The sequence below is a fragment of the Saccopteryx leptura genome, chromosome X, assembly GCF_036850995.1.
Source record: "Saccopteryx leptura isolate mSacLep1 chromosome X, mSacLep1_pri_phased_curated, whole genome shotgun sequence".
In the NCBI taxonomy this organism is placed as follows: domain Eukaryota; kingdom Metazoa; phylum Chordata; class Mammalia; order Chiroptera; family Emballonuridae; genus Saccopteryx; species Saccopteryx leptura.
In genome coordinates, this window is record NC_089516.1 from 99,751,498 (window position 1) to 99,763,550 (window position 12,053).

At 39.4% G+C, this 12,053-nt stretch overlaps 1 protein-coding gene across 4 annotated transcripts in view; it reads right to left on the reverse strand.

Annotated features, from left to right (window-relative positions):
- The window catches only part of GUCY2F (guanylate cyclase 2F, retinal), a 120,193-nt gene that overhangs the window by 59,439 nt on the left and 48,701 nt on the right, over positions 1-12,053 (reverse strand). For all 4 annotated transcript variants that reach the window (XM_066357156.1, XM_066357155.1, XM_066357153.1 and 1 more), the window contains 3 exons: positions 11,879-12,010; positions 5,529-5,618; positions 1,381-1,557 (listed from right to left, as the gene is read on the reverse strand). In XM_066357156.1, the coding sequence (XP_066213253.1) occupies positions 1,381-1,557; positions 5,529-5,618; positions 11,879-12,010 (399 nt within the window). The remainder of the gene's footprint in view (positions 1-1,380; positions 1,558-5,528; positions 5,619-11,878; positions 12,011-12,053) is intronic.

Sequence of the window (12,053 nt, forward strand, 5' to 3'; positions counted from 1 at the left end):
TGGGTAGAGCATCGCCCCTGGTGGGCGTGCCGGGTGGATCCCGGTCAGGCGCATACGGGAGTCTGTCTGACTGTCTCTCCCCGTTTCCAGCTTCAGAAAAATACAAAAAAAAAAAGAAAAAAAAAAACAAAGAAAACATACATTGTATGCAAATATACACAAAATTAATTACAAGGCTGATCATCCAATTGTTAGTAGTGGCTAATTTGGGGGGAGGATATGAAGAAGAATGAGCAAATGTCAGAATTTTTATATCATTTAATTTTTAAATTGAATTTATACATTATTTTTTAATTTAAAATAAACAATAAAAAGAAGAAATCTCAATAGTAGCGATCATTGAAGATTACTTGGGAACTTTATATAACATTCAAATGTAATCTACCAGAACTCTATGAGATCGGTTTAATTATTCACATATAAATACATCAATATTCTAGTGTATTGTTTTAAAACTATATCGAGCCTTTTTAAGTATCTGGATCTATTTTGTATCTATCTGATACCCATTTTGTATTTGTATGTTTAATATTTTGTGCCCTCAAAAAATCTGTAGCTCCAGTATTTCTTTCTTTTTTTTTTTTTATAGGGGCAGAGAGAGAGTCAGAGAGAGGGATAGACAGGCAGGAATGGAGAGAGATGAGAAGCATCAATCATCAGTTTTTCGTTGCGAGACCTTAGTTGTTCATTGATTGCTTTCTCATATGTGCCTTGACCGCAGGCCTTCAGCAGACCGAGTAACCCCTTGCTAGAGCCAGCAACCTTGGGTCCAAGCTGGTGAGCTTTTGCTCAAACCAGATGAGCCCGCACTCAAGCTGGCGACCTCGGGGTCTCGAACCTGGGTCCTCCGCATCCAAATCCGATGCTTTATCCACTGCACCACCACCTACTCAGGCTATAGCTCCAGTATTTCTTAGCAAAGTCTGCAATGGGTAAGATTTTTCCCAGGTTGTCTAATTCTTGGGTTTCATTCACCCTGGGATTGAGAGTATGAAAAGATCCATCACCTAGTTCTAGACTGAACCACCTTTTAGAAGGTAAAAATGAGAAGGTGGGGTAAGTAGCACCAAAGATTCTGGAAATGAGCACTTTTCCACATCCAGAAATCAGAAAAGCGGGATGGAAGAAAGAATTGCTGAAGGTGAAAAGTACTCAATGCCAACAGGAAGAAAGATAATTGGGGGGAAAGGTCAAGGCAAGTAAATCCTTGTTATAACAGATATGGACAAAGAGATTGTGAGACAGGATGAGAGGCAGACCCTGGTAAAGAAGGTGGAGTAGTGAGATCATCACAATGATACAGGGAAAACATAACACCCAAAATCTTTTAAGTTCTAATCTACAGAGAAAGTTCAAGATTTCCTCAGTCTTTTCATTAACCTTGATAAGATCCAGCAGGAGTGATGATTTAAACATCCAGTCTAGTTTCACATCTTCATTCATCAGTATGTCTTCAAGACTCCTTCGGGAGCAGAATTCTGTCACAATAGCAAACATCCCCAAATCATAGTAGAAGCCCAATAAAGGGTTAACATTCTCATGGCGCAGATCTTTCATCTGGAAACAGAAGGCAAGAGAAAAGTCACAGCTGCCCAGTCTCAATTGTGGATCAGAGTTTGAGCTACATGCCCTTCTTTCACCCTTTTTATGATTGTGGTTATGGTAAGCAGAATTCTGGCCCAGTGATCTCCAAACCCTAGTGTTACTCCCATGATTGTGCTATGTGGCACAAGGGAGAGTAGCAGGGTATGCTTAATCTAATCACATTAAAGATCTGAATTCAGAAATTCATAGTGTGAGGACTCAATGCTTGATTCTTAGCTTGAAGACTGAGGAAGGAGGCTACAAACTGAGAAATCTGGGCAGCCTCTAGAAACTAGAAATGTCTCTTAGCTGACAGTCGTCAAGGAAATAGGGGTCTCAGTTTCACAACTGCATGAAACTAAATTCTGCTGACAACTTGAATGAACCTATAAGTGGTATGCCCCAAGAAACTCCAGACAAGACCTCAGCCCAACTGACACCTTGACTTCTGCCTTTCGTGACACTTAAGTGGAAGACTCAGCTGAGCTGACATAGATTTCTGATCTACTAAACAGTGAGATAATAAATTGGTGGTATTTGAAGCCACTACATTTGTGCTATTTTGTTAGGGTAGTAAGAGTTTTCATCACCAATTCCACTCTGTGTGTGTGGGTGGTAAAGCAGTTTCCCACACAACCAAGCAATTCTCTGACAACAGCTGAATGTCCAGCAATTCAACTCAATTCTGGTACTATCTACCTAAAGACAGAGTCAGCTCCCACAGGTTGAGGAGTCGGTCCTACAAGAATGCTCCACCCCACTTACGACACCAATCATAAATTCAGGTCACCTGGGCTTCCAACTCACCAGCTATAGATTAGAGGTTTAATGAACCCCACTTTGTGCTTAGTTAATTTGCTAGAGCAGCTCGCAGAAATCATAGAAACATTTTATTTAATAGATTACCAGTTTATAAAAGGATGTAACTCAGGAACAGCCAGATAAAAGCAATGCATAGTGCAAGGTATGGGGGAAGGACACAGAGCTTCCATGCCCTTTCCAAGCCATTCTTCCAAATCTCCATGTGTTCACCAACCTGGACGCTCTCTGAAGCTTGTTTGGGGGTTATGGAGGCTTCATTACATAGGCACAACAACTGATTCAATTTTTGGCCATTGGTGATTGATTCATCCTCTAGCCCAGCAGTTCTCAACCTGTGGGTCGCGACCCTGGTGGGGGTCGAACGACCAAAACACAGGGGTCGCCTAACGCCATCGGAAATACTTGTATTTCCGGGACCGCGACCCACAGGTTGAGAACCGCTGCTCTACACTGTATTGTGTGTTTACCATCCCCCCCAAGTCAAGTCCTCATCCATGACCATTTTTCCAACTCCAATCCCTGCTCCTCTTCCCCTGCCCGACAATCACCACACTATTGTCCATGCCCATTGTATTTTGTCTATTTTTGCTCTATCCTTTTACCTACTTTGTTCCTTCCCCCTCCCACCGACAGCTGTCAGCCTGCTCTCCATGTATGAGTCTGTCTGTATTTTGCTTGTTAAGTAATTTTGTTACTAGATTCCATATATGAGTGAAATTATATGCAGCTTGTCTCTCTCTGACTGGTTTATTTCACTTAGCATAATGTTCTCCAGGTCCATACATGCTGTCGCAAAAGGTAAGATTTCCTTCCTTTTTATGACTATGTACTATTTCATTGTGTAAATGTACCACAACTTTTTAAAAATGTATTGTATAATAAATATGTATTTTCCGATGGCTTTAGGCGACCCCTGTGTTTTGGTCGTTCGAACCCCACCGGGGTCACGACCCACAGGTTGAGAACTGCTGCTCTAGCCCCTCTCCTCTCTCTTATGATCAGTGTGATGGGACTGAAAGTTCTAACCCTCTGACCACATGGTTGGTTATCCTGGCAAACAGCTCTCATCCTTAGGTGCTTTTCTATAGCTACTTCACTAACATAACAAATGCTGTCTATATCATTCTCATCAATTGCGAAATTTCAAGGGCTTTAGGAGCTCTGTCCCAGAAATGGAAACAAGGATGAAATATATTTCTTATTATAAATCACAATATCACAGGCAGTGATAGAAAAGGAATGCAATGGTCAAAAAGAGAAATTTCCAAGAGAGATATTTCTTAGCATATCATAAGTTAATGCTGGAGCTGTGGCCTTTTTCTTGATTCTTTGGTGACCCTGTGGAATGGACATCAGTGACCCAGGAGAGCTAAAGAAGGTTAATTCCTTAAAAGATGGAATAAACTGCCCACATAACTTGTTTCAGAAGAAACATCTAGAATTCTGACATTTTTCCTTTGCAACTATTAACTTTTTTTTAATAATGTGAAAAGTACTTCATATGTGCATACTGTGTCCAAGAAACTGCATTTCATGCTAGAGATGCAGAAATAAACAAAATAAAATTACAGTCTAGCCTAAACCAGCTGAGGCAGACATGGAAAATCAGCCCACACACAGCAAAGTGGACAACATCTTCTAAGGTTTTCATTGTAGCAGCTCTTATAGACTAAGCATCCAATATTATTGGGCTCTGAACCTCTGTTGGAAGACAGAATACAAAGTGGTTATGTCAGATACTGCTAGCAGTTCAATACAAAGCCATTTTCTTTTCTTATTGGAAGAACAACTAGTCTCCCTTGGAGCTAAGTGTAGCCATATGACTGAATTCTTATCAATAGAAAATGAGAGGAAGTAATAAGTGATATTACTAAGTGTTATAGTCTAAGGATTTTAATAAGTGAATATACAACTTCCATTATATTTTCTGCATCTGTAGATGAATGCAGATGTTGATGAGGCCCTAGGAGACAGCAGAATCATAGGATGACCATATTCTGAGCCCCTGAATCACCATATTTGAAGAGAGTCACCAACTAACTAATAAAACCTACCTTAGACTGTTTTTGGATGAAAATTAAACTTCTGCTGTGTTTAGGACATTAAGTATTTGGGGGGCTTTCTGTTACAGCATCTAGCTTTATACTAGTAGCCCTAGCATGGAAACAAATTTAGGTCGAAGTTTTCCCTGCATCTTTATAGTCACATATCCTCGGTTATAACCAATAGAGAAAATTCTATTGTAGGTAGCAGGTAGTTACCTACATGGAGTCATATCTTACTCATATTCTGGACAACCCTAGGAAACAGAGAATATTTGGAGCATCTGCATTACCTAGATGGTCATGGTCATCTGAACATTTACTGAGTAGGCATGTACTTCACTTATGCCATAAAATCTCCCTAGCTGGTTACCATCAAAAGTTTAAGAGTTGAATGTGTCTTATCTCCCAATAATTTTGTTAGTCCTATATTTGACATGAAACTTTAAAGTTTCACAAATCTTTCATGTACTGAAAGTTTGAAGAGGAGCCAAGATTTTAAATGATTTGGGAAGAATCATAATTCCTGCCTTATCTGCGGACTGCTTCCTTAAATAAACCATCCAAGGATCTTTGACCATAATTGGTGAGATTGGGGAAATCACCATTTTTCTTATGTAAAGAGAAATTACCAGGTGACTTTCCTAGGTTTGGCAACTGGAGATTTTGAATGATTGTGGGATATGTATTTAATAATTATTACAATAGCTACAATTTTACAAAAAAAGCTATATGTCAGGAAATATCTAAGATGCTTTACATGCATTATATCTTTTAATCCTCATTTCAACCCCAGGAAGTAGACATTAATGCACTCCTTTACAAATAAGAAAAATTAGACTCAAGGAATTTAGGTGACTTGCCTGAGTAAATAATAACTCTTAAGTGGTAGAGCTGGGTATGGAAATCTTCATGACTCTTTGACTCCAGAGCCCACACTTTTGCCATTGTATTAAATGGTCATATCAAGCCAGTAACAGTTCTGCAAGTGCTAAGAGGTCTTCCTAACTGCCTGTCAGTTACTTTGAAGAAAGGGTTAGTTTTAGTATGAATGTATATAAAAGAGGGCTTTTCACATACCATTTCAAGCATATCACTTGCACTTGATTTGATGGACTTAACATCTCCAAAATCTCCAGAAGGGAACTTTTTCAGCCACACCCAGTCACCCTAAAAAGAAAAGGTAGAGAATGGTGATGAGATTATTAGCTTTAGAGCTATAGAGTAAGTGTCTCTTCCACTTGAAGGGTGTACAGTTAGAACATCAACCCAAACAGGCTTTTTTCCTCCTCTCTCATTCTCCGCCCCATGGGCACTATGTATTCTGAGCTAAAAGTGAGGTCATACAGAGACAATAAAAATTCCAATTAACTAAAGACAGAAAAATAATTGAAGTTATGCAGACCCCCAGAAAGAAATGATACCACTCTCTGCAACAACTCCCTTAACTAACTGCAGAAAGTGCTATCTCATTTCACTTATTTATAGCTAAGTGATGTAGCACCAGGTTCCCTGTGATTAATGGTGATTGTTGGTGTTTGCAACTCTCACTGCCTTGAGGCATCTGTGGTGGGAAACGTAGTGCAGCAAATGTTTCCTGCATTTACTTTGATCCATTTTTCTCTCATGAGACAGGCCATTTTGGGGTCCTCTTATACTTTAATCATAAACTGATTGGCTTAAATATAGATTAAACTTTTTTTATTTAGATGCACAAATGTATTATCATTGTAATATGAGTAACCTAGACTCTTTCAGAAGTCTATTTCTGATTTTTAAGTACAAAACAGCATTTTCTAAGGTTGCTGTCAAGTCTAAAACAACAATTATTTAATTGTCTTCACTTTAATGCCAGTACCTGATAGATAATTTTCTTCTACATCCATAGCCTCGAGTATTCATCAGTCATCAAACCCTATTTACTTTCTGTCCAACCCAAATTTTAAAAAAGCAATACAAATATAGATTTCTTTTTCTCCATAATAATAATACCTTATATTTGCACAATGCCCTCTACTCTTCAAAGTGCTTTCACATCTATTACCCATAGCCTGGAGATTCCATTTCAAACTGCACCAATTTGTCATCAAGTAGATAGAATAAAGCAGAAAGCTCTGTGCAGTCAAATTCTGAGAATAAGAGAGTGTAACCAATATATCCATCCAGCTGTGGCACTGCATCTGGAGACTTGCCAGGGGCAAAGACTAATAATGGGAGCTGCAGGCATCTGAGTTACTCACCCATACTTTGTGTTAGAGGGCAACTTATAGACAAGGAGCTCAAAACCCTTTAACTAGGGAATGGCTTTAGAGGCCTTCAGCAGATGAACAAAACTGTGCCAGCCAGGCTTAATGCCCACAGATTTCAGAAAGGCATTCCAGGATCAGTGTCTGGCAGCAGAACAGTCCCAAAACCAAAGGTAGCTTTCCTGGTCTTGTACCGAGCAATTCTTCAAGTGTGGCCCCAGTCCAGCTATGTCATGGTCACCTAGGAACTGGTTAGAAAGGCCAAGTCTCAGGCTTCTCCCCACACTTATGTAATCGTAGAAGTCATGAGGGCCTGATGTGAGCTTGAAGTTTTAGCCTTCTGGGGACTTTGGCCTTTCGAGGGGTCAAAGTTTAAGTTGAAAGAATAAAATTCTAACTTGGGAATTCACAAAATCAGCCTATGTGTGGGATATGTCAGTGGGCAATAAAGCTTTCCCAGCACCTTTGCAACTATATGACATGACCCATGGTCACTCCTAGCCACTATTGTATCTTTGTGCTAATTAAAAAGGGTGCTTTCCCTCAAGTAAAAAAAAAAAAAGTTATGTTACAGCATGTGGCAGCCCTGTGATATTGAGAAGCAGCCACAGCTATAACCATACATGGATATACCACACTCTCATTTACTCATACATCTTCCAGGCACCAAGGAATACATTCCACTAGCAGCATGAATACTCTGCATACCACCAAGCCTTGTCTGCCAGGTGAGATTTCACTGTCAGGTTTGGAGTCAAGCTGTAGAGGTGGGGTTGAGAAGCTGAAATTGTTTCAACAAGAATACTAGCAGGATAAAGGAGTAACCTCAAGAAACTCTTGGAGTATGGTCAAAATAGCACATAGCCAGTGCACATATGTTTAACAGTAATTGTGTATGTACGTGGTCTAGAGTGCTGGTACAAGTGTATATATGAAAGGATGCCCCTGATACCTCATTCTAGAACTAAGTTGGAATGCCAGAATCTATTTGCCACACCTGCATCTCTCTCATATAAGTTAGTATATGTCTACAAACATTGTGAATAGTGCCATCTGAGATATGCTTCCCTTGTGTAGGGCACAACCTGAATATCAGTACTGGTAGCTCTGACTCTGACTATACCCAATACCAAATACCTTCTTTCTAGAGCCAGCCCTATTACAAACATGGGTTAACATTCACTCTGGCTTATTAGCTTTTCAGGTAGTTAAGCAGATCTTTGTGCCCTACCAATTTATTAAATTTGAGACCTGGAAAGGGTGTTGGGAATCCCTAGGCCAATCCCTTCATTTGCTAAAGAAATTAAACCCCAAGAGATTAAATAACTTTCCCAGGGCCAGAAAACTAGGTAGTAACAGAACCAATGTCTTTCGTTTCTCACTTTGTTGCTGTTTATTTCCATGGGCTTCCTTTGGTTTGGGGAATGTGTGTGTGTGTGTGTGTGTGTGTGTGTGTGTGTGTGTGTGTGTGTGTGTGTGTGTTTTAAGATTTAAATAATTCTCACACAGTTTATAAGAAAACATTTTATTGAGTCTGTGTGTGTCCTACTTCACAAATAATGAGGGAAGAAGAGGAAATGGGCAGCTTTTATCTTTACCACACATGTACTATTTGTTTTCTTTTTTTCTTTTAAGAGAAAGAACGATAAAATACTTCACTCATCATTCACTTTTTAATTAAGAGGAAGAGACATCAAACTCTGTCCACTAAAGTTTCAGAAGTAATTTAAAGTCCATTAGTTTTGCACTAAGGCCATGGTCTATTAAGTAAGAGTCAAGAGAACTAGGTCCTAGACCTGGCTCCTTTTCTAATTCAGGGGTGGCCTTAGGGCAGCCATTTAATTGGCCTGAGCCTCAGTTTCCCCACTGATACAGTTCAACAATTTAGCTGAATTATTAGGTCCTCTTCAGCTTTGATGATATGATTTTGTGATGAGAGAGAGAAGATGTTTGGTGAAAAGGAGAGGGTTGGAGAGTGGGCTATAAGGAATATAGAAAGTGGAAAGATAAGAGTAAAAGGCTCTGGGAGAGGAAGATGAATTGTCAGGGTATGCAGGGAGAGAAAGACAAATAAAACAAAGAGGAAAACAAAAGGAGGACTTAAGACGCAGATGGAGTCAGAATGGAGAGAGCTGGTAATTATAGTGGGTTCTCTCCATCTGTGCCCTGGTTCATTACTGCCCATCTCACTCCTCTCCCCTAGATCATGGCTACTAGAGCATATCATGACATGCTTCTAATGCATCTGCTATTCACAATCTTTTTTCCCTAGAGGTCTCCTCATCTAGCTTTCCTTTCACATCTCCAAGAGTATCTGTTAAATGAGAGCTGGTTTTTCTATTCTGAAGGGTATATCAAAGTGTCAATTTGTTGCAATATAGTATGGTGTTATGGCACATCCTTAGAGAAATATGTCTTTTCTTATTAGGTATCTATTACTCTAGGCACATTTCCTTGAATTTCCAGATATTCTAATAGCAGTTCTCATAAAAATTGATTTATTTTAAACAAACTACATAACAAATCTTCTTTAAAACACTCCTAATAGAGAACCATTTCAGAAGGCACACTGAACCTTATTGTTTGGTCTGTTGATTCAATTAACTTAGGCTCCCTGCCGGAGTTCTCTTCAGCCCTAACCAGGCAGTTTTCTAGTTTCAGCTGTCTTCCTTTGCACCCCACCATCAGCCTAATATTGACTTCATTATGTGACATTATTCTCACTAACACACTCCTTTTGTGCAGATAAAGGCCGCCTTTGGCCTACATAGTTCAGAAATACTCATCATCTGCCCTACCTGTGGTGGTGCAGTGGATAAAGCATTGACCTGGAATACCGAGGTCACTGGTGCAAAACCCTGGGCTTGCCTGGTCAAGGCACATATGGGAGTTGATGCTTCCGGCTTCTCGCCCCTTCTCTTTCTCTTTCTCTTACTTTCTCTCTAAAAATGAATAAATAAAATCTAAAAAAAAGTTAATTCTTAAAAAAAAATACTCATCATCCAACTGACCAAAAGTCAATCCAGAAACTAACTGAACTCTCTGCCTCCTTCCCAAATGAGGAAATATCTGACAAACACTTAAAGGCCAGTTACACATACAATGTTTATTTTTTTACCTTCTCAGTTCTGCAGTATAACCTTCCAAATCCACCAAATAAAACATACCACAATTCAGCACATAGATTCTTCCATAAAATCAGGGAATCATAGCATATCCAAGCCAGAAGAGGCCATAGTGGTCTCTTAGTCTAACAATTCTCAACTTTGCCTACACATACAGGGAACTAATAAAAACTACTTATGCCTAATCCCACCTCATAACAAATGAATCAGAATTACTAGGGTTGAAGCCTAGGCACAAGTCTTTTTTTAAGTGAGAGGATGAGAGATAGACAGACTCCCACATGCACCCCAACTAGGATCCACCTGGAAACCCCATCTGGAGCCAATGCTTGGATCAGCCAAGCTATTCCCAGCACTCAAGGCTGATGCACTTGGACCAACTGGCCCATCCTCAGTGCCCAGGGCTGATGAGCAAACCAATTAGCTACTGGCTGCAGAAGGGGAAGAAGCAGACGGTGGCCTCTCCTGTGTGCTCTGACTGGGAACCAAACCCGGGATTTCCATTCCCCAGGCTGATGCTCTGTCAACTGAGCCACTGGCCACAGCTGGCACAGGTATTTTTTTTTAAGTTTCCTATGGAAATTCTAATGAACAATCAAGTTTAGGAATTTAGTTCAACCATTCCTTTTACAGATGAAAAACCAAGAGACTGCCTTAGGTAATTGAAGTTTACTTCATAATATTAGAGGTGTCAATACATTTATAAAGCCATCAGCCCATTCCATTTGACATTCAAAAGCTATGTGATTATCTTGTCTTTAGTGTTTGAGACAGAAGAATTGTCAATCCCCCAATACCTGAAGTTTAGACATAAAGCAAATTAAATGAAGTCCAAGGCAAGATCCAAATGTTTCTTGTCACAAATTTAAGTCAAAGGACTCAGCTACACTGAGCAAATATGTACCATGCCAATTTTGGTGTTTTAGGTCCCTGTCAATTATTTAGCTAATGGACAAGAACATTCACTTGGAAAACCCAATGTGGTAGACAATTAAAAAACCCATTCTATCTTGTTTTGGACTTTCTTTGTAGTTACTATTGAAGTTGAGAGTGTTTGATGCTTTTGGGAGTATCTTCAAACAAAACAAGGAAACCACACTGGGAAGGCCTCACTTAGGAGGGACAGAAAGGCAGTCAAGTTTCCCTTTTACCCCCTGCTTAACTCTTTCCTGCTGAGAAGAAACAGTTCAACTCTCCAACTGATGCAAGATTTGTTCTGGTTGCCAAATTCCAGTATCTTAGAACAAGGGGTCAGAGGTGGCCTCTTAAAGCTTGAAAGACAGAAACTTAAGTGAAATGAAAAAGATTTCTATTTTACACAGAAGTTAACTTGCTACTCAGAGAGTCAGTACAGACTTAAAAAAACTAATGAATGTATATTTTTAAATAAATAAATGAATAATTTAAAAATTATTCCTTCAATAATATCAGAGTACAACAGTTATAGGAAGATAAACTAGCACTTGAAGAGAAGAGTTTATCTCAAACGTTACACAAATATTTATCTAGACCTCCCATCACAAAAAGTTGACTTAGAAAGTAATTTCTTCTATTATTATGTCTATAGCTTCTGGAAGGAGTGACATGGTTAAGTGTTTGGGTCTTACAGCCTTTTTTTTTTTTAATTTTTTTTTTAGATTTTTATTTATTCATTTTTAGAGAGAGGAGAGAGAGAGAGAGAAGGGAGAGGAGCAGGAAGCATCAATTCCCATATGTGCCTTGATTGGGCAAGCCCCGGGTTCTGAACCGGCGACCTCAGCATTCCAGGTTGACACTTTATCCACTGCGCCACCACAGATCAGGCTCTTACAGCCTCTTTTACATGCATATTAAATACATGAACTTGAAAAACCAACAAAGTTTAAGTAAGTAGATGAATTGCTAAGGAAAATCATTGTCAAAAATGTCAACCAAACAAGTTTGTAAGGGGATAACAGAGAAAAAAACTGAAAAGACTTACCAAAAGTCTCAATATTATTGCCCACAGACTAATTCTTAAATCACTGCCTCATTTTAAAACCCAAGAAGGCAACAGATTATATATCTGTTGATATCCTACCTCATAAATTGCTATGTTGGAGTTTTCATAGGTAGCTGGAGTTAGACTCCCTGAAGAAAAGGAGAGGCTTGGGGACCTCCCACTTTGAACCTCCGAGGTGATCTGGAAGCTTACACTGGCACGACTTCCTCGCTGTGAAAGGATTAAGAAAGCAAGTTTATGAATAAAATTCTCA